Below are 24,122 nucleotides of genomic sequence, written 5' to 3' on the forward strand. Positions count from 1 at the left end.
AGCCACTAGCTATATATATATATATGCTCGTGTTCAGTTTCGTTTTATAAAATAATGCGCATGCGCGCATGTTGTAGTAGAGTACGTAGTAACATATGTGATCCGAAGGAAGTCTATGTTTCCTGAAACCTAAGTAGAGAAATAATATATGTTGCGTCTTTTTCGTCGTGGAATCGCTTTTCGTCATTCGGAGCTAGCGTTATGAAAACTACCGATCCAACATGACTTGGTGGACAAGAAATAGAAAAATGTTCGTAGTAGTGACTCATTTCTCTACAAAATTTTATCTACAGGTATTTTTTTTTATGAATAATATATTTTGTGAATTTTAAATTTCGTAAAAAACTGTTTTGCAAAATTTCTTAAAAAATTTTTTTTAAGAAACTTAAAAGAAAATTCGCAACAAAAAATTTTGAAATAATATCTTTTACTAAAAAAAATCAAAAAAAATTATTATAAATTTTATCAATAATTCTTTAACTTTCAAATCCTCACAATTTCAAGAATTAATTTGAAGAATTTGTTTCCATATATTCAACACGTAATACATAGTCTTTTAAATTCTAAGATTATAAATTATAAGTTTAACACTCAACTAACTTCAATTTGAAGGATATGTAGTCTTTTAAATTCTAAGATTATAAATTATAAGTTTAACACTCAACTAACTTTAATTTGAAGAATTTGTTTCCATATCTTCAACACGTAATACATAGTCTTTTAAATTCTAAGATTATAAATTATAAGTTTAACACTCAACTAATTTGTTAGGTAAGTGTTTATAATTTATATACTCTTTAGTTATTTTATTTTCAATCGATATGTAGGACTTGAAATTTTTTTAAAATTTTAAACTTATAAATTTTAAATTTTTATTTTATTTTTTTTGCAGATTAAAATTTGCAGGAAAATTTACAAGAAAAGTTACTTGTAAATTTTTTTTATCATTTAGTAAACATTACTTGTGAACTTATTTTTGTAAAAAAATTTGCAAGAAATAATAAAATTTTTACAATATTTTTTACAAATTTTTACCATGAAAAAAAATTTCTATAATTATTAAAATTACAACAAAACAAAAATTTTCTGCAAATAACTTTTTTAAGAAAATTTGCAAAATATTTTTACAAATATTTTATCCATAAAAGTTCACTAGAAAATGACATTTTTCTAGTATAAGGTTTTAAATAAGTAACATAATATTATGTAATTTTAATTTATTTTTAAAACAAATTTTAAAAATCATAAAATCAAACTAAATCACACTGCACAATATCGATTAGTTTAATTCGATTTAAATTGAACCATATTAAATGTTTTTATTCGATTCATATGACTTTTAAAGTAAAAAATTAAACCAAATTATATGCTTAAGCTCTCAATTCCAATCTTTAGAAGGACATCCTCCTTAATTCTCAAAATAATATTGCAGTCTATGGCGGTGTTGAACTATTTGTGTGTCATTTTATTTATTTTTTAATTTAGTTGTTAATTAGCTTATACTAGCTATTTTAATCTAATTTGTATTTTTTTTTATTATTTTGTTTATTTTTAAATGAAACAAGAATCAAAAGTTGAAGAATGGTCAAATGCTAGATCGATGAGTGGAAGGCTACACGTATGAGAATTGACGTCCCGGGATTATATCAGTTTGTTATTTTTTCATATATCAGTTTGTTACTTTTTTCATATATCAGTTTGTTACCTATATATATATATATATATAGGAGTTCCGTGTATGAGATTAATCATCAATAAAATTAGATTCATTCGTTTATAAGCCTCACAGTGCGGTGCTGTCATTTTATTATGGCATCAAAGCTGGTCGACGGGGACATGGAGAAGAACCATGTTTCTAGCAAAGGAGAAAAACACCTCGTGATCACATCATCATCACCATACTACCTCGGGTCATCTGATAATCTCGGGACGCTGCTAATGCAGTTCCACTCACAGGTGAAAATTACTGCAACTGTGCTCGATCTATGAGGACAGCCTTGCGTGCGAAGACAAAACTCGAATTTATTGATGGAAGCATTAACAAACCAGCAACAAAATCACTTGAGTACAACGATTGGGAGAAAGTTGATTCCATGGTGACAACATGGATCATCAATTCGACCGATTCTACCTTACAAGGAAGCATATCTCATGCTACCACTACAACAGATGTTTGGCTTGACTTAGAAGAGAGGTTTGCTCAGACCAACGCACCTCGAGTCCATCAACTTTGGCGTGATCTCTGCCTAATGCAACAAGACTCACACCTAAGTGTCACAAACTTCTACACAAAATTCAAAAGTCTCTTGGACGAGCTAGGAGAATTGTAGCTATTACCACAATGTAGTTGTGGTGCATCCAAGGAGCTAGCACAAAGAGAACAAGATCAGCATGTACATTTTTTCCTTGGGAGCCTTGATAATGATCGGTTTGGTCATATTAAGGGAACCATACTCAACACTGGCCCTCTACCCTCACTTAGACGAGTGTTCAACCACGTGTTGAGAGAAGAAGCACGTGTAGCAGCTGAGAAAGACAGAATCGAAGTTGGAATCAGGTGCAACCTTTTACACGAACAAGTACAAGAACCGAGAAGGTCCACGACCCAAGTGCGATCATTGTAGGAAGATAGGACATGAGAAGGCTAGGTATTACGAGTTAATTGGTTATCCAGCAAAATTGGGATAATCGCAGAACAAGTCATGATGCAAGTAAAAGGGGAGCAAATGGTGGAATGACTCGTTTTACATAAACTGATGGTGAACAAAATAAGATTACCATGCAGAATGAAAGTGTTGGAGGTCATGCCATGTTCGGGTCACGTGCTAAAAATGTTGAACACCTCGATCAAATGGCGGGTAAACAAATATTTGATAAAGGACATACTTGGGTCTTAGATAGTGGAGCTTCGCACCATATGACTCCATTACATTCACTATTTGAGAACCTACGATCAATTAATGCTGCTTTCTACATCACTGTTCCTACTGGGGATAGGGTGGTGGTAGATAGAATGGGGACTATCACTTTAAATAATAACATCAAATTGCATGGTGTCCTTTATATTCCACAATTTAATTGCAACTTGATCTCTGTCCACAAATTGACTTGTGATTTAAACTGCACAGTGACTTACTCTGCTCATAATTGTGTGATACAGGACCAAACCACGAGGAGAATGATTGGCTTGGGTGACTCATGTGACGGGATTTATATTCTCAAGAGTACGACAATGGGCTCATCTTTGGTGGCAGTTCATGAAGATGCAACTAACTTGTGGCATGCAAGGATGGGTCATCCCTCAGATCAAATATTGTCTCAGTTATCTATTCCTTTGAATTTTCATTTTGATAAGAATAAGTTAGAGTGTTGTGATGTATGTCATCGCTCCAAACAATGTAGATTGCCCTTTTCTTTGAGTAACAATAAAGCTGAGACACCTTTTGCTTTAATACACTACGACCTTTGGGGGAAATATCATACGATGGCACATAATGGGGCACATTATTTTCTTACAATAGTGGACGACTACACTCAAGCAGTATGGGTCTATCTACTAAAAGAAAAATCTGAGACTCTAAACATCCTCATGAATTTTTGTAATATGATTTAAACTCAATTTAGTAGGGAGGTCAAAGCAGTTAGGAGCGACAATGGGACAGAATTCACTAATAATGTGATTCAGACCTTCTTTCAAAGGGAAGGCATTCTTCATGAAACCTCATGTGTAGGTACTTCACAACAAAATGGAAGAATGGAGCGAAAACAGACATATTTTAAATGTGGCACGAGCACTCAGATTTCAATCATGCTTACCCATCTCATTTTGGGGTGAATGCGTACTTGTTGCAACACATCTTATAAATCGAACACCAACAGTGGAAAACGATGGTATTACACCTTATGAGATGTTGTATGGAAAACCACCTATCTATGACCACTTACGAATTCTAGGTTGTCTTTGTTATATCAAAGCTCAACAACATGATAAATTTGGAGTAAGGGCGCATAAATGTATTTTTGTTGGTTACCCACAAGGTCAAAAGGGATGGAGAGTCTACAACTTGGAGACAAAGGAATTTTCAATCTCTAGAGATGTAATCTTTTATGAGAAGATTTTTCCTTTCTCTACGTATGGAGATACAATTTCTATTCCTGAAAATTCTTTGACAGCAATGTTTAACAACACAATGCCTATGCAAGATGATGAACCCATCATTCAACACGATGCTTCAGAATTATCAATCATTTCTCATGATAATCTTTGCGCATCCAACAATGATTCAACACCAGAATCAAATCACGTGGGGTCTAACAATACCCACCAAGAAAATGAAGCAGTTGAAGTATCCAATGAAATAGCTCCTGCTACACGTACTCGAAGACCACCTTCATACTTAAGAGACTATTATTGTCATGCAGTAGTAAATAATCCGTACACACGCCACCCAGGCAATCACCTCCCTCTGGCAAGTCTTATTCCATCTCACAATTTGTTGATTATAATTGTTTCTCACCCGCATATCAAGCATTCTTGGCAGCCATCTCTACTCATGATGAGCCAAAGAACTACTCACAGGCAGCTAAAAGTCCAAAGTGGCGTGATGCCATGGCTCAAGAAATTCAAGCTCTTGAGGAAAACAACACATGGACACTAGAAACATTGCCTCGTGACAAGAAACCTGTAGGATGTAGATGGGTTTACAAAATCAAGTACAAAGCCAACAGTGAGATCGATAAATACAAAGCACGACTTGTAGCAAAGGGGTATACACAAATTGAGGGGGAGGACTTCACCGAGACGTTTGCTCCAGTTGCTAAAATGACCACGGTATGTTGCCTCCTTACAATAGCCATAGCAAAAGGTTGGAATTTGCATCAAATGGATGTTAGCAATGCATTCCTCCATGGAGATCTCCAAGAGGAAGTCTATATGGAGGTTCCTCCAGGATATGCCACACCTAAGAAAAGATTGGTATGTTGTTTACAAAAGTCTTTGTATGGTCTCCAGCAAGCCTCAAGGAATTGGTATGCAAAACTTTCAAAGGCGTTGCTTTGCTATGGTTTTTGTCAAAGTGATGCTAATCATAGTCTTTTCACCTATTCCATTGATTCTACCTTTATTGCTGTCCTTATTTACGTGGATGATTTGGTAATAGCTAGCAATGACAATGGAGCTTGTGATCAATTCAAATTATATTTAAGCAAGTGTTTTCGCATGAAGGACCTTGGACCTTTGAAGTATTTCCTTGGTTTGGAGCTAGCACGAGGTCCTAGAGGCATGTTTCTATGTCAGTGAAAATACACCTTAGATATTTTAAAAGAATGTGGCATGTTGGACTGCAAGCCATGCTCATTTCCAATGGAACAACACCACCGCTTACTCGCAGACTCTGGAACTCTTTACCCTAATCCTCCTCAATATAGAAGGTTAATTGATCGATTGATCTACTTAACCATTACTAGGCCAGAAATCTCATATTCAGTTCATGTTCTTAGTCAATTCATGCAGGCACCAAGACAAGAGCATTGGCATGCTACAATGAGAGTGGTACGCTACTTGAAGTCATTTCCCAGTCAGGGAATTATCTTGCCCAAAGAAAATGATCTAAATCTGGTTGGCTATAGTGATTCTGATTGGGCATCATGTCCCATAACTAGAAGATCAATTACTGGATATTTAATGAAGCTTGGACCTATTCTTATCTCATGGAAGACCAAAAAACAAGCCACTGTGTCTAAATCTTCAACAGAGGCAGAATACAGAGCAATGTCCCATGCTGCTAGTGAGGTAGTATGGCTCAGGTCCCTTCTTGCAACTCTACAAGTGCCTTGTAAAAAGCCAACAACCCTTCTTTGTGACAATCAGTCAGCACTGCACTTGGCTTCCAACCCCGTTTTCCATGAACGAACAAAACACATCGAAGTTGATTGTCATTTTGTTCGAGAACGTTTGCAATCAGGGGCCCTCACTACATCATACATACCAACCACTTGTCAGCAAGCTGATCTGTTCACAAAAGCACTAGGTGCAAAGCAATTTCATGCATTATTGTCCAAGCTGGGAGTTCACAATGCTCACTCTCCAACTTGAGGGGGAGTAATGTGAGATACACGGCAACAACTTCAGATTCTCCATCATTTAATTAATTTGTTGATTATATCAGTTTGTTATTTTTCCATATATCAGTTTGTTACTTTTTCCATATATCAGTTTGTTACCTATATATATATATATATAGGAGTTCCGTGTATGAGATTAATCATCAATAAAATTAGATTCATTCGTTTATAAGCCTCATAGTGCGGTGCTGCCATTTTATTAGATATTATTAGATATAAAATATTAATTATATTTGTTGTATGTGACATACTATATTTGTATTTTTTTATTTTTTGTTGTTAGTTAGTAATAATATGTCTTTGTGTATTTTTTTTTATCTATTTGTCAACTAATATAATGAAATTTTCAATTTTTTTATATAAAAGAAAAAACTATATATTATTAGGTGACACCAATCATGAGAAAATTGTAGAGGCCCTATACCATTAGTTGAACATTTTGCCATGATATTAGGAAGATAAGAAAATCATTCTCTTGGTGTGGGTAGTACAATAATAATCAAGAAATTTTCACATAAACAACTCATACAAAATCGACTTAAAAATACACAAAATTGAGCAAATAATTTAGAAGCTAATATTAGAACAAATAATAGAGCAAATAATTTAGAAGCTAATATTAGAACAAATAATCAAGCAAATCACGTGAGACTAATATTTAACTTAAAAATTGAACTACAATTTCAAAGAGAAAAGATTAATCTTCAATCGGATCAAATGAAATGTTAAAAATGAAGTAAAATATAATATTATTGACTTATTAGGCAAATGAAGCAAAATGTTGAAAATGAAGTGAAATATAATATTATTAACTTATTAGAAAAATTGTTATGATTATGTGGAAATGAAGTGAAATATAATATGATTGACTTATTAGGAAAATTGTTATGATTGTGTGAACTTCTTATTAATTCAAGTGTTTAGGTTAAAAATATAAGTTTTTTTTTAAAGTATTATTATTATTTTTCTTATATTTACTTGCAGGACTTAAATTCATGAAAATGGTACTTTTTTATTGTTATTTTAGGAACAGTGTGTTTAATTCATGAAAACGCTAGTGCCATATATTAATATATATTTTGCTTTTCAAAAAAAAAAAAACAGTGTGTTTAATTTAAAAATTATGAAATGTTAGTGATTTTGTAGTAGTATAATGCATGTAAATATTTTGGATTAAAAATATTATTGAATATTATTATATTTTGGTTTTTATCATTGAAATTGAAATAGTTTATTTATATTTTAATGAATATATATTATAGGTAATATTCATTTTAACATGGATTTCGTCTTTGGCCTTTGTGACTTCCTCCTCCTCGGAAAAATCATGGATTTCGCCTTTCCCCTTTGTAACGATTATTTACATAGTTTTGAAAATTAGATTAAACTAGTTGGTCGGATTGGTTTAACTGGAAACAGATTATTCACATAGTTTTGAAAATTATATTAAACTAATTGGTTGAATTGGTTTAACCAAAAACTATTCCTACACCTGTTTGGTTGACTTTTAAAACCATTTAGCAACGAATCATAGTTAAAATAGTCAAAATCGGTCAAATCGGTTCAATTATTTTTTAAAAAATTTAATTTAACGTATTTTTAATAAAAATTTATATTAAAAAATTATAAATTTGAATAACTTGTTTTTAATACTTATCTTATAAATATATTTTAATCATTTATTTTGATTTATAATTTTTAATATCGTTATTTTTTATAATTTATATTATATATTAATTTGGTACCATTTATTCTAAATGTAATATATTATATTAATTTGGTATTATTTATTCTAAATGTAAATTTATTATTATTATTATTATTACTATTATTAATGAATATGATTATATTTTATTAAATTTAGACCTAAATATTATGTTATATTTTGTTTAGAACTTAAATAATATCAGAGTAAATATTGAAAAAGTATAAATATTATTTATTATAATTTTTAATGTTATAAAATTATGATATTATATTTATTTAATATTATTTATTAATAATAATTATTATTATTTTATTAATATTGATTTAATCACATATCTAATTTTAAAAACATTGATTATTCATGTTTTAAAATCGTACGTAGGGTAAATGTGGGGACTAAGTGTAAAATAAGATAATTGTTTTCTAGGAAATTTTCATGATTCATGATTGGTTTTCTACATGTATTTTTTGGTCTTGGTTAATAAAATGTAGAGTTTGTGCCATATTATTGTTCATTTTGGATCTACTAAAATTTGAATAGATATTAGGTTAAAACCCTTATTTGGTCTTTTATAATATTTTTTTTGTTTCAATTTAGTCCCATTTTAATTTTTAGTTTCAATTTGGTCTTCAATAATTTAAATTATTGTAATTTGGTACTTCCGTCCAAATGATTTAAGCGAAATTAACTGTTGGCCACGTAGATGCCACGTGGATGCCACGTAAATGCTACGTAGATGCGTAGGTGGATGCTGAATTTCTTGAATACACCTGAAACCAGAACGACCCATTCTGAAACCAGAACGGCCCGTTCTGGTTGCACTCTTGGTGTGTTAATTTTGTACCTGGAACGGGCCGTTCCAGATGCAAAATTTACACACCAATAGTGTAACCAAAACGGGCCGTTCTGGTTTCAGAACGGGCCGTTCTGGTTTCAGAATGGTCGATACCCATTGTTCACGGTTGTGAATCGTGCAAGAAAAAAAACCCAAGGTACAAAGCATTTCAAACACTAGATTTGGTAATATTGTCAATGGGGATTGATAACTTCAATTGCTAAACATTTGGGCTATACACTGTATCATTAAGGACGATGCAGTGTATCTCTAAGGACAATGGTAGCAGGTTTTATTTCATTGTTAGTCAAACTAGAGTGAACCACTTACTACCAAATTGACACTATACAGTCAAGGATTGTCGCAACCCGAAAATTTCCGATCTCGCGACTAATGGTTTAGACATCCTTTTAAAAGTCTCATTAATTAAGGAATGCCCGGACACCAGACTAATCCTTAATTAATGGTTTTGAAAATAGGTTCATGGAGTCGCTACCAATATTTTACTCAAAACATTGGAAAAAGAAAAGATATTTAAAGATCCAACAATGGCTTTGATAACCAGAATTGGGTTCGGGGCTCGGTTACATGTAGGGAAGGTATTAAGCACCCCTATAGAGCCCTCAATCGGTACCTTATGATGAAGTTAACATGATAAGAATTAATAAATTAAATATTAAATCCTCTTTATTAATATTTATTTACATATTTAAAATATAAATTAAGCGATTAACCCTAAAATATCTACATTATGAAGTTTGTTATAACAAAAAAAGAGATAAAGATTAGAAATAAAAGAGAGAGAAAAAGATTGACTGAAATACCTCTTGAACGAGCTTTATATTGAATCTTCAAATATGGAAAAGGTGCTTTGTGGCGACCTTTCACACTATAATATGCCTCACAGATCTCAAGAAATACAATAGGAGGGAGAGAGAAGATAGAGATGCGACACAAATCTCAAGAAATACAATAGAAGGGAGAGAGATAGAGAATTTTCGTGCCCAAAGGAGTCTTATTCAAAATTTCTCTGGCTGCCTAGAGAACTGTGCCCGAGGCCTCTATTATAGGAATCAGAAGGGGCCAGAACGGCCTGTTTCGGATTCGGAACGACCCGTTCTGGGCCAATCATTATGTGCAAATTATGCACCCTGGAACAGCCCGTTCTGAAAATAGAACTGCCCGTTCTAGAGTGGAAATTAACACAGGATTGCCCTTTCCAGAATGGCCCGTTCCAAATTTCACTTGTTTGGAACGACCCGTTCCAGCCTATCATTTTTAGGTATTTTAGTCACATTGGAACGGCCCGTTTTGACATTGGAATGTCTCGTTCCGAGGTTCAGAACGGCCCGTTCCGGGCTACTAAAGCCACCTTATTTGGCCTTTAGGCCTTCTGATGTCCTGTCTTGTTGTTTGCCTGCTTCGGAAGCTCCTTCCCTTCATAACGGAGGTTCATTTCCTTGTTTGTGTGCCCCCTGTAGACACCCAATTTCGTCCGGGAGGTACAAAACAACAATATAGGACGTCAGGGACTCAAAAGACAAATTAGGGATTTTTAGGGGCCCGGAACGGGCCGTTCCGAATTCAGAACGGGCCGTTCTGGTTCCCCCGGAACGGGCCGTTCCGATATCAGAACGGGCCGTTCTGGTTACCCCGGAACGTTCGTTTCGATTTTGGAACGGGCCGTTTTGGCCCGAAACAGGTCGTTCTGAATCCAGAACAGCCTGTTCTGGTCCCCCGGAACAGGCCGTTCCGATTTCAGAATGGGTCGTTCTGGGGTACAAAATTTAGGCACAACGGCCATATCCAGAACGGCCGTTCCGGTTTTGGAACGGGCCGTTCTGGACCCTCTCCCCGAAGCCTATAAATAGACAGCTGGGGCTCATTTTTCCGACTCCAAAATTTCATCCAGAGCTCGAAATTTCTCTCTTCTTCTCTCTTTTTCTCTCTCTTTCTCTCTCTTGTATTTCTTGAGAGTTTGTGAGGTATTGTAGTGTGAAAGGGTCGCCACAAAGCACCTAGAATCACCATTAACAAAGCTTGATACGAGGTATTTCAGTCAATCTTCTTCTCTCTCCTTTATTTTTATCTTTGTTTCTTATTTCTGATAAACATCATTATAATAAAAATAATCATGTAGATATTTTAGAGTCAATTGTTTAATTTAAATTTCAAGCATGTAAATAGTCATCAATAAAAGGGGATTTAATATTTATATTATTATTATTTATAATGTTAACTTCGTCATAGGGTACCGATTAAGGGCGTTGTAGGGGTGCTTAATACCTTCCCTACACGTAATCGACTCCCGAACCCAATTCTGGTTATCAAGGCCATTATTGGACTTTTAAAAACCTTTCTTTTTCCAATGTTTTGAGTAAAATAAACCTATTTTCAAAACCATTAATTAAGGATTAGTCTGGTATCCGGGCATTCCTTAATTGATGAGATCTTTAAAAGGATGTCTAAACCATAGGTCGCAAGATCGGAAATTTTCGGGTTGCGACAGATGGCGACTCCACTGGGGACGTTTAAAGAGGGTCAGGCCCATTTAATTGATGAAGTTAATAAAATAAAAAATAATAATTTAAATATTTTTTCCCCTTTACCTTGTTTATTTTCTTTGTTTGACTTTAATATTTGTTTGCCTGTTTAAATTCAGCATTTGTTTGAAATAAAAATTGTACACAAACCTTTGCACACAACAGTTCCCCCTACACCCGGGGGCATGAGGGTAATAAACATAGGGAGTGGTTGACGTACGACCGGCCCAAGTTTGGCCTTGGAGCCTGCGAGCCTTGTCGGAAATCACACTCAAGGTGATAACCGGTTACTCTAGCCCGAAATACTGCGACAAACCTTAGAGTTTGCCAGGTGACGGCGACAGAGATACTGGGTCCCTATAATGGGGCACCTTGGGGGCCTTAAGACCAGTGAGATTAGAACCGTCCTATACAATGCTCTTTTCTTGTAGGGACCACAAACCAAGGATTTAAACGTGACTGTTCGCGGGTGTACATTTGTTTGAGCATATGCGTGTTGCATTTGTTTGTGTTTATTTATTTCAAATAGATAAGAATTACAAACAAACAGATATCAATAAAAAAAAAACTAAAACTAACGCTCTTCTGTATACCCTAACTCTAAAGCATCATATAGGGTAGTTTATTTTTAAAAATATATATATAGCAAAAATCATGCATCATTCCCCTTTAGTAACAAAAAAAATGATAAAATTTAGGCAAAAACAAATATCATGCATTTTTTAGTTTAGCATATGCATTCATTAGAAATGGAAGGCACATATAATAGTATGCAAAGATGTTCTCTAAACAAAAATCAATGAGAATGATATTCATTGAATCTCTCAAGTGACCTTGTATCCTATTCTAGGTTTCATATAGATAACAAGCCTTCTTTGTAAATAATAAATAAGAATAAAAAGGGAAATCTAATTTGTGCGTGTTAGTCGGATAATGGAAATTACTGTAATCAAATGCGAGCCTGACACATCAAATCGGGGAACACTTATCAGTAATTGGGGGCATAACACACCCAAATTGACGATTCAAACACCAAGAGTTCCCCATGCAGAAATGACAACTGTTGGGATATGAGGAACAATCAAGAATGAATGAATCCTTGCTTCTAGGGAATTACAACAAAACTCAATTGAAGAATAAAGGCATTGCATGACAAAAACCCGCTAGGATGAAAACCTGTAAAGGGTGTCCTAGGCAAAAATTAGGGTAAAGAAAAAGAATCAAAATCTCGATAGGATACGTCCTATGCAAAAGTTAGGGATACATAAAAATAAAATAAAAATTATAAAAAAAGTAATGCCTACTTGAGTTAAAAACCGAAAGGCGGCTTGAGTATTCCCTTTAGAAAGAAAGAATTCATAAAGGTTTCACTCCGAAGTCGAAACACCCACATTCAAGCAAGTGGGAATGCATTCATAATGTAGTTCAACCAATCGTCAACCATGCCTCTCTAGGGGGCAACCTCGGTTAATCTCTCTGTGTATGAATCACGAACTCGGGGCATGCCTGGGCCTCCGAGCTTTGCTAAAGGGGCACGTGTAAATTGGAAGTACTGTTTTAAATGCCATAACATTCTTTCATTTCTCTTCTCCCTTTAAAATATTCACTCTAGGCCTCATCCATCAACGCTTAATAAACAAAATATATTTGCGACAAAGATGTTACTCGATAATAGCATGGAAAGGATAACAAAAGAACAATCAGAAAACCGAACATGACTAGGGTTCAATAAAAATAAAGTCGTCCCACACAAATGCTGCGAAAAAGAAGGCCCGGCAGGAAACCCACTAAGGGGGCTGCGCAAAAGTTATGGCAAGATCTGCTAGGCAACCCACAAGCAAAATTGGGTAACCTAGGAAAAAGAAAAGATCAAAAGAAAAATGTCCGTTAGGAAACACATCTCAAGTGACCTAGGCAAAATTTAGGACGTTAAAGCAGCAACCTGAGTTGAAAATCGAAAGGCAGCTTTGGGGGATCATCTAAACAAAACGCAACCCCGAGTCATCACTCCACTTTCCAAAAAGGCTAAAATTCAATGATAGCTTCTTTGCAACAAATATGCCTTGTTTAATAGCCATAAACACTAAAGCCCACCTTGGCCAGCCATTCTTCTAAAAACCCCTTTTGAAAAAAAAAAATCCCTTCTAACAATCTTTTGAAAAAATATAAACATCCCTTCTGTCTTTTCTCTTGACCCTTATGGCATTAAAATGGTACCAAAAATATACACGGAGAATGCACAGTGAATACTCACAGAGGAAAGATCGAGATGTCCCCGAACAGAGTTGGGAGACGCTTGACTACGTATCGACTGGATAGTCAAGGAGCCACTGAAGCTTGGGCTCAAAAGAACATATCCCTACAGTAATCAAGATTGGCATGGATAGAAAGAAATCGTCAACATTAACCTTAATGCGTACAGGTTAATTTCCCGACAAAAAAATAAATTGCATCTTTAGGAACAAACACATGAGCATAAACTGCATCGCATGCATATGAGTTAGGGGCATATGGAAGGGCGTTACACAAAAAAATAAAAGAATCATTCCTGTCTTGCATTTTCATTGCATCCATGCATCCATGCATTCTACTTGTTATGGGTCAGAAGGAGCCATCAGGACATGTCGCCACCGGCCCAAACGGGCCTCGGCGGTCGCGAAGACGGTCGAGCTCGCTTTTATTTTAGTTTTGAAAATGTATTGGATTATTAGAGCGACTTGTTCTCAAACTGAGACCTTGTCGATCTTATCCAATTTATTTATTAAATGTCTCACCAATCCATGTTAATCCCAAGCGGGACCCTCCATGGATTAGTGGTTTTCGTAGTAAAAGGGTTCGTGGAGTCGCCACCAATGTTTTACTCAAAACATTGGAAAAAGGGATAAGGCAATCGATTCAAAAATCGACTTCGGCCATTACAACCAGAGTCGGGTAAGGGAGTCGGTTACGCGTGGGGAAGGTGTTAGCACCCCACAGCGCCCCTTTCGGGTTCCCTATGACAGATTATTTCTAAAAATAATAGTACAAAATTATTAAATTACCCCTATTTATTCTAAACGATTATGAACAAGATATCTACATGGCGAATAAATTAGAGATGCTATGCAACAATCAGAAAGCAGTAAAAGGAAGGATTTTGAAGAAGAAACCTTTGAAGCGTGCTTTTATATATTTCGTAAAACTGGGAAGCTTTTTGGCGTTCCCTCGCTCTACAAGCCCGCTCGCTCCCTCCTATAAAATTTTGACTACGGAAATCCGGAGGATTTCCCTTCGACTAGGTTCGATCCTCAAGCAAAATGGCTCGGGGCTCAAGAACTTCGTCGGATCAACTCTCCGAGTGATTTCTAGGGCAGAACACTGCTCAAAAACCCCAGAATACTCAAGGAGAGGGTTGAAACTATGTTCAAAAGTGTGGAATGACGTCCAATTGACGTCATATTTATAGGGAATAGGCGCAATACGGGCTACAGAATCAATACGGCCGTATTGAAATTTTTGAACTTCAATACGGTCGTATTGAAGTTCAATACGGCCGTATTGAAATTCAGAAATTTCAATGCGCCCGTATTGAGTTCACTGCGGCTGTATTGAAGCTTCAATACGGCCGTATTGATTTCAGTACGGCCGTATTGAAGTTTCAGAAACTTCAATACGCCGTATTGAGTTCACTGCGGCCGTGTTGAAGCTTCAATACGGCCGTATTAAGTTTAGTACGGCCGTATTGGGCTTCATTCCCTCCACTTCCTTATTTTAAGCTACTCTAAGACCTCTAAATCTACAGATAGCCATCCTATGGTCTTCTAGGAGTCCTTCTGGCTGACTTTCCTTCGATCTTTGAGGGTCTTCAAGTTTTATTTCCGACCCGGACAATTTTAGGGGTCTACAGCTGCCCCCCCTTTACTTAGTCGGACGGCCTTTTGGTGTACCGGCTGACAAGTAAAGGAGTTGACCCAATTGTCCGGGTGATGTGCCGACCTTCTGACTTGTAATGTCTTCCGGTGGAAAATTGTTGAGTAGCCTCTCCAGGTGAGTGCATACCTCGGCGCTTCTGACATCCTCGGCAGCTGAGTTTACCCTCTCCAGGGTCAACTTCACTCGATGCCCGAGCCGGAAGTTGAACACCGACGTGCCTCTGGCGACGCTGGTGATTGAGTACCGTCTCTCCAGACCTAGCCTCACTCGACGCCCGAGCCGGAAGCTAGACACCAATGTGTTAACATCACACTGATGATTAAGTATTGCCTCTTCAGGCCCAACCTCACTCGCCGCCCGAGCCGGAAGTTGGACACCAACGCACCTTTGATGACGCTGATGGTTGAGTATCGTCTCTCCAGACCTAGCCTCACTCGACGCCCGAGCCGGAACCTAGACACCAGTGTGTTAACATCACCCTGATGATTGAGTACCGCCTCTCCAGGCTCTGCCGCTTAACATTTGGCAGTTGAGTTTGCCCTCTCCAGGGACTGCGTCTTAACATCGGCAGCTGAGTTTACCCTCTCCAGGGACTGCGTCCGTGTCTTCTGATCACTTCGGCAATGCGAGTTTACCCTCTCCAGGGATTTGAGATGATTTTTGTCTCCACAGTCCACTATGCTGCTTCGACAGTTTTTTCTGATTTTGTGCCGCTGAGGGCTGGATAACGCAGGGATCCGTCTAGGGGATGTGCAGTCATTCATAGGTTCCTGTGCCCCAACTTGCATTGCATTGTTGGTACCCATGGGGAATTTCTGAATCCTTGGGGTGTGGACACAGATGCTCTCTCTTTGAGTTGAGCGATGCCTTATGTTTGGCTGACGTCCTTTGACGTTGGTGGAGTATCCCGGTTGTCCTTATTCGGGTGACTCTTTTCAATTTTCTGATTTTGTAGCCTCTGTGTAGGCTATTATCCACTAGGGAATTCTGTCATTCATTTCTTGACTGGCCTCTTCTGTTAGGCAGATAATCTTGATGTTCGGTGCTTGGCTGGGAGCCAGATTCCACTTGGGGAATGATTATTGATCTTTTTATGATTTTTTCCTTTTGAAGGAGTGCCTCTTATGTAGGCGACTGGGGAATGGGGTTCAGTGTTCGGCTGAGTGCCGGATTCCGCTTGGGGAATATTTATTGATTTTTTTTTTTTTTGATTTTTCTCCTTTTGCAGGGATGCCTCTTGAGTAGGCGACTGGGGATTTGGGGATCTTATGTATCCCAGAGTATTTTTAGGAAGCCTCTGCAGGCTTAGCCTCACTCAACGCTTGAGTCGGAGAGTTATCTTCCACTGAAGAAGTTTTAAAGTCCTTTGACTTGAATATACTGCTTGGATGATCATACTTCCATTGGAGATTTTGACGATCTTGCTTGATAGCTCTTGCTGGGGATTTTGAATCCAAGAGCATGAGTTGAGGTTCCCTCTGGGGAGTATTATTTCTGCGAGCCTCTCCAGGCTCAATTATTCTGTTTACTGAGGAGTATTGTTTCGGCAAGCCTCTCCAGGCTCAGTTATTCTGTGCAATCTTTTTGTTGGATTTTCTATATCCTTGCCTTTTTTCATTTTCGGCTTTTTCTGTATTTTGCCTTTTCTTCTGATTTGGCTTTTGCTGACTGCTGTCATACACAAGCAATTTTCTATTTTTCTATTTTATGCGATTGCTTCATGATAAGGTCTTTGAATGTGCAACTAATGTGTGTAATGCACGAAATGCAAGCTTTATTATTTGTTTATTATATATATTTTTTTTTTAGAAAGATGAATGGCTCTCCCTATCCTCTTCTTCTATTTAGAGGAACTTCTGTCATTGACGCGAGGGAATATTTTCGTGAGCCTTTGAATGCAGGAGTTTAAAGATTTTATAGGAACCCCTCCAGTTTTCTTTTATTGACCGATTATTAAGAGTTTCGTACAATTTTTAGAAACACCAATTTAAAGGCATAATCACAAGGTCAAGAGAGAAAAGAAACAAATGGATATTTTATTGATATTCAAATGTTTATACAGAAAGATTTACAAAGGGATTTTCTGAAGAATGGCTGGCCAGGGTAGGCTGTACATTTTTGGCTTAAACAATTACATCTGTGATTGCTGCCCTTCCCGTTCCCTAGTTGCTTCGGGTGAGATGCCTGAGCCAGGAGTGTAGATGCTGCAAGACGCTTGCTTCTAGAAGATTATCACTTGAAACGCCTTTTCGGTTTTCGATTCAAGTGATCGTTGCTTGCTTTACTTTTTGCATCTTATTCTTTTGCCCCTAATTTTTGCCTAGGACATGTCCTAGCGGGGATAATTTTGCCTTTGTTTTGCCTAGTACCCTTGTACTGGCGGGCTTTTCGTTTTGCCCTAACTTTTGCCTAGGATGCCCTTTTTTGGGTTTTCATCCTAGCGGGCTGATGCAAGCAACGTCTTCAAGCATAATACTTCTTTACCACGTCAGCGTTGACTGGGTATCGAAGTTCTTCTCCGTCCATGTCTGTGAGAATCAATGCTCCTCCGGAGAAGGCTCGCTTCACCACGTATGGTCCTTCGTAATTTGGGGCCCACTTTCCGATTTTGTCCTTTTGAGCTGGTAGCAATTTCTTCATCACCAGCTCTCCCTCATGGTAGATTCGAGGATGGACTTTTTTGTCAAAAGCCTTTTTGATCTTCCTTTGGTAGGCTTGACCATGGCATATGGCATTCAGTCATTTTTCTTCGATAAGGTTCAATTGGTCGTATCGACTTTGAACCCATTCTGCCTCGGAAAGTTTTGCTTCCATGATTACTCTCAGAGAAGGTATCTCGACTTCAACCGGCAGAACTGCCTCCATTCCATAAACAAGGGAGAATGGAGTAGCTCCTGTGGATGTACGTACTGAAGTCCTATAACCATGGAGAGCGAAGGGTAGCATCTCATGCCAGTCTTTGAATGAGACAACCATCTTTTGTACTATCTTCTTGATATTCTTATTGGCTGCCTCGACTGCCCCATTCATCTTTGGTCGATATGGGGAAGAGTTGTGGTGCTGAATTTTGAACTCTTTGCACAGTTCTTCCACCATCTTATTGTTCAAATTGGATCCATTATCAGTGATGATTTTGTCGGGAATACCGTATCTGCATATGATATTCTTTCTGATGAAGGATGTTACCACCTTTCGGGTCACATGAGCATACGATGCCGCTTCTACCCATTTGGTGAAATAGTCAATGGCCACAAGGATGAACCTATGTCCATTAGATGCCTTTGGCTCGATGGGTCCAATAACATCCATGCCCCACATTGCGAATGGCCATGGTGAAGCCAACACATTGAGTGGCGTTGGTGGGACATGAATGTTGTCGGCGTATGCTTGACACTTGTGGCGTTTCCGGACGTATTGGTAACAATCCCTTTCAATGGTCGACCAATAATATCCTGCTCTGAGGATTTTTTTAGCCATTGCAGGCCCGGGAATATGGGTACCGAAAACCCCCTCATGTATTTCTTCGATTACATTTTGAGCTTCGACTTGGTCTATGCACCTCAACAAGACCGAGTCATAATTCTTTTTGTAGAGGGTTTCTCCAATCAACAGAAATCCCATGGCCCTTCTTCGGATATGCTTTTTATTATTATCGCTAGCCATATCAGGATATTCCCCTTTTGACAGATATTGTTTGATGTCATGGAACCATGGATGATCGTCAACAGCTTCATCTATCAGTAGGCAGAACGCTTGCTTATCGTGCCGCCGGATATTGATGATGGGCATTTCATGCTCCTTATCCAAGGCGAACATCGATGATAGTGTGGCAAGGGCGTCAGCGAACTGATTTTCCTCCCTTGGGATATATTCAAAGACGACCTTTTGAAAGAATTGTATCAGGTCTTTGATATGCTCAACATATGGTATCAACTTAGGATTTCGGACTTCCCATTCACCTCGCAGTTGGTGGATGACTAAAGCCGAATCTCCAAATACTTTGAGCTTTAGGATACCATTGTTGATTGCTGCTTGGATTCCTAACGCGCAAGCCTCGTATTCGGCCATGTTATTTGTACAGTCGAAGTTGAGTCTTGCCGTTAAGGGAATATGCTTTCCTTGTGGGGAGATTAATACCGTTCCAATCCCCTGCCCAAGCATGTTGGAGGCTCCATCAAAATACATGATCCACGCATCGTCCTTGGGTTCCTCGTGTTGTAGGTTCATTATATCCTCATCGGGGAAATCATCTTGAAGGGATTGATAGTCATTGGTCGGCCCGTGTGCTAGGTAATCAGCTAGGGTACTACCCTTGATGGCCTTTTGTGTGACATGTATGATGTCAAATTCTGATAATTGCACTTGCCATCGGGCAATCTTCCCAGTGATTATCGGTTTGTCGAACACGTACTTAATTGGGTCCATTTTGGAAACCAACCAAGTAGTATGCCTAATCATATACTGCCTGAGCCGTTGTGTTGCCCATGCTAACGCACAGCACGTCTTTTCTAGTGGCGTGTAGCGGGTTTCATAATCAAGGAACTTTTTGCTCAGGTAGTAGATGGCTTGTTCTTTCTTCTTTGTTTCATCTTGTTGTCCTAGCACAGCTCCCATGGACTCATCAAGCACCGTTAGATAGAGGATTAATGGTCTTCCCTCGACAGGTGGCACCAACACTGGTGGATTGGCCAAGCACTGTTTGATCTTATCGAAAGCTTGTTGACAATTCTCATCCCAAACTTCGGAATGATTCTTGCGCAACAGCTTGAATATTGGTTTGCACGTGTCAGTCAACTGTGCGATGAACCTTGCGACGTAGTTCACCCTGCCGAGGAATCCTCTAATTTCTTTCTCAGTTTTAGGAGGAGGCATTTCCATTATTGCCTTTACTTTATCGGGGTCCACCTCTATGCCTTTTTCACTGACGATGAACCCGAGAAGCTTACCCGACCGAACTCCGAAAGTACACTTAGCCGGGTTTAGCTTAAGCTGATACTTACGAAGCCGATTGAATAATTTTCTCAAATATTGGATGTGGTCCATCTCGTCTTTTGACTTTACGATCATGTCATCCACGTATACTTCAATTTCTTTGTGGATCATATCGTGGAATAGTGTCACCATCGCTCGTTGGTAGGTGGCACCCGCATTTTTAAGTCCAAAAGGCATCACCCTGTAGCAGAAAGTGCCCCAGGGTGTAATGAAAGAAGTTTTCTCGCGGTCTTCTATATTCATCTTGATTTGATTATACCCCGAGTATCCATCCATAAAGGAATAGAGTGTGTTTGTGGCAGTGTGATCCACAAGTGTATCGATGTGTGGCAAGGGAAAATCGTCCTTTGGACTGGCACGATTCAAATCCCTATAATCAACACACACTCTAACCTTCCCATTCTTTTTGATGACTGGCACAATGTTAGCCAGCCATTCAGGATATTGGGATACGACCAAGAATCCCGCATCTAATTGCTTTTCTACCTCCTCCTTGATCTTTAAAGACCATTCGGGCTTGATTCGTCGAAGCTTTTGTTTGATAGGTCGAAACCCTTCTTTCAATGGCAACTTATGCTCGACGATATTAGAGTCTAATCCGGGCATATCATGGTACGACCATGCAAACACGTCCTTGTATTCCCTCAATAGTTGGATCAATTGTGCCTTTATTTCATCACTGATATGGGTCCCAATGTTGACCTCTTGCAACTTTTGACCCTGCCCCAAATTTACGGTCTCCAATTTCTCTTGATATGGTTGGAGTAGACGAGCTTCTTGATCTAGCAGTCTTTGCAGATCCGGAGAGATGGTCTCCTCATCACTGTCCAACTCAACCCATTCATCCTCGGCTTTCGGATCCCGGTCAGAGCGAGCAATCACAAACATAATTATTTATTGGTTCTGTTTAGGTTTAGAGTTTATTAATATGAGAGAGAGAGAATAGAACAAAATGAGAGAATAATGTGTGAAAAATGCCTTTTTATTGATATATGTATGATGTACAAAACCCTTATTTACATGAAAGGTCCTCATGATCTCGGGTACTGATCATGAGTCCCTAAAAGAAAATTAAGAAAATTAAGGAGAGGCCCTATTATGGCTTGCCCTTCTCTCTACTCCTGCTTTGGCAAAGGGTTCTTGCTCACGTCGGGCGCTGTCGAATCGAAAGTGACCCACCCAGCATCAATAAGGCCTTGGACCTTGTGTTTGAGAGCTAGACAGTTCTCTGTTGAATGCCCTGGTGCTCCCGAATGGTATAGACATTTGTCTTGAGGCTTGTACCAATCGGGGTAAGGTGGGTCGATCTTTCTTGGTGGAACATAAGCTAGAAGTTTGGCTTCTACTAGCTTCGGCAAGAGATCGCTATAAGTGGTCGGAAGTTTATCAAACTTCTTCACAGGGGTAGATTGCGATCTTCCTGACTTCGAAGTGGAAGAAGACGAAGAGATGGTTATGGCGTTGACTCCTCCCTCTTTCTTCTTCCCGAAGGCCTTCTTAGCTTCATATGGTTGGGAAGGCTTAGCCAGCTTCCCACTTTTAAGTCCTTGTTCCACCCTTTCTCCAATGGTGATGATGTCCGAGAAGAGTGTCGTTGTGTTCCCTATCATTTTATCGTAATAGGGACCAGTCAACGAGTTGATGAATAAGGACACCGTCTCCTTATCCGACAGCGGGGGCTCTATCTGTGCCGCCAACTCCCTCCAACGTTGGGCGTACGCCTTGAAGGATTCATCGTTCTTTTTACTCAAGGCTTGAAGATCAGACCTATCGGGTGTTAGGTCGATGTTGTATTTATAGCGCTTGAGAAAGGCGTCGGCCAACTGCCTCCATGTATGTACTAGATTTCCATCTAGCTGCATATACCAGTTGAGTGCAGTTTCAGCTAAGCTCTCTTGAAAGCAGTGGATCAAGAGCTTTTCATTTGTGGCATATGCGGCCATCTTGCGACAGTACATGGTGAGATGACTTTTGGGGCAAGTCGATCCCACGTACTTTGGGAAATCCGGCACTTTAAATTTAGGAGGGAATTGGATGTCCCTCACTAAACACATGTCGGCGGCATCCTTGATGTCAAAATCATGCCCCTCCATAGCCCTTAGCCGATCCTCGAGGGCGTGGAATTGTTCCTTTGATACTTCGGGCTCTTTAATCATAATTCCAGCCCCAAGGGGTACAGCGTGTGGAGGATCTTTTTCATGCTCTTCCTCCTCTCCCTCATGATGGGACCCATGATCACTGTGATGAGATCCATGGATGTTGTGATGACGCATGAGTTCCATCATTTGCGCCATTTGGTCTTTAAGTTGTGAAAGCTCGGTTGTGAGCTTTTTGTTTTGCTCCTCCAATGCTTCCATTTTCTTGATCTTCTTTGCGCGTGTGAGGACAGAGAGATGACCAGCCACTTTCTAAAATGAATGTTTATTCTAATTAGCTTATTTATGATATGAATACACTCTCGATGTGAGCTTGATAATCTTTCATCTTTAAGGCGCTGCCTTTTTAAGATGAAAGTTTATCACCCTCCCTAGCCTATGATTTCTCCACAACGGAGAATCTCAATAGTCACGGGTCTCTTTCACTCACATCGAGAGGGTATTAGTGAACCTATAAATAATGATGAGGATGCATGAGGTATTATTGATAATGATGCCTATGCTCCTTACTTTTATTATATTTTCACACATGGTTTTTCCTCTCATGTCATGGTATTTTCATGCATGGGTATTATTCTTAGACCTTATCACGAGGTTTTTTATTAATGCACAAACAATTGCACATAAGCATTTACACAAACAATTCACTCATCCACGAACAGTCACGAGCGAATCACGAGGTAGGGGTATCCTGCAGAAATGGTGCATATTCAAGGTAGGTTCTAACTGTTCTCACCAGTCCAAGGCCCCCAAGGTGCCCCTATTATAGGGACCCAATTCCTCTCATCGTAGGTCGATGGAAAGCTCCAACGCACCGTCGGACTCAAGTTCATGGTTATCACCTTGAGTGATGTTTTCCGACAACGGTCTACGGGCACCTATAGACCCATTCGACAACCGGCCGTACTAACATCCACTCCCTATGGTTAATCACTCATGCCCCCGGGTATAGAGGGAACTATTGTGTGCAAAGGTTTGTGTGCAGTTTTTATTTCAAACAATTGCGTAAATTTAAACATACAACAGTTATTTAAAGCCATATAATAAATCATGTTATCATACAAGCAAGGGGTAATAGAGTAATTTTAACTATTATTTGTTAAAAATAATCTGTCACTAAATGGGACTGACTCTCGAAGCTTCCCCAGCGGAGTCGCCATCTGTCGCCACCCGGCCCAAACGGGCCTCGGCGGTCGCGAAGACGGTCGAGCTCGCTTTTATTTTAGTTTTGAAAATGTATTGGATTATTAGAGCGACTTGTTCTCAAACTGAGACCTTGTCGATCTTATCCAATTTATTTATTAAATGTCTCACCAATCCATGTTAATCCCAAGCGGGACCCTCCATGGATTAGTGGTTTTCGTAGTAAAAGGGTTCGTGGAGTCGCCACCAATGTTTTACTCAAAACATTGGAAAAAGGGATAAGGCAATCGATTCAAAAATCGACTTCGGCCATTACAACCAGAGTCGGGTAAGGGAGTCGGTTACGCGTGGGGAAGGTGTTAGCACCCCACAGCGCCCCTTTCGGGTTCCCTATGACAGATTATTTCTAAAAATAATAGTACAAAATTATTAAATTACCCCTATTTATTCTAAACGATTATGAACAAGATATCTACATGGCGAATAAATTAGAGATGCTATGCAACAATCAGAAAGCAGTAAAAGGAAGGATTTTGAAGAAGAAACCTTTGAAGCGTGCTTTTATATATTTCGTAAAACTGGGAAGCTTTTTGGCGTTCCCTCGCTCTACAAGCCCGCTCGCTCCCTCCTATAAAATTTTGACTACGGAAATCCGGAGGATTTCCCTTCGACTAGGTTCGATCCTCAAGCAAAATGGCTCGGGGCTCAAG

The 24,122-nt window shown here is 38.6% G+C and overlaps 1 protein-coding gene and 1 pseudogene across 1 annotated transcript; both read left to right on the forward strand.

Annotated features, from left to right (window-relative positions):
• Positions 1-205: 205 nt before the first annotated feature.
• Positions 206-5,327, forward strand: LOC145955840 (uncharacterized). The gene is made up of 2 exons (XM_083071057.1): positions 206-293; positions 1,566-5,327. Exon 2 carries the CDS (start codon positions 3,747-3,749, stop codon positions 4,656-4,658), a length of 912 nt encoding a protein of 303 aa, XP_082927183.1. The 5' UTR covers positions 206-293; positions 1,566-3,746; the 3' UTR covers positions 4,659-5,327.
• Positions 5,328-5,332: 5 nt separating this feature from the next.
• LOC145956390 (secreted RxLR effector protein 161 pseudogene) lies at positions 5,333-6,094 on the forward strand (annotated as a pseudogene).
• The last annotated feature ends 18,028 nt before the right edge of the window (positions 6,095-24,122 follow it).

The sequence above is a fragment of the Cajanus cajan genome, chromosome 3, assembly GCF_000230855.2.
Source record: "Cajanus cajan strain Asha chromosome 3, NIPB_CcT2T_4, whole genome shotgun sequence".
NCBI lineage: Eukaryota > Viridiplantae > Streptophyta > Magnoliopsida > Fabales > Fabaceae > Cajanus > Cajanus cajan.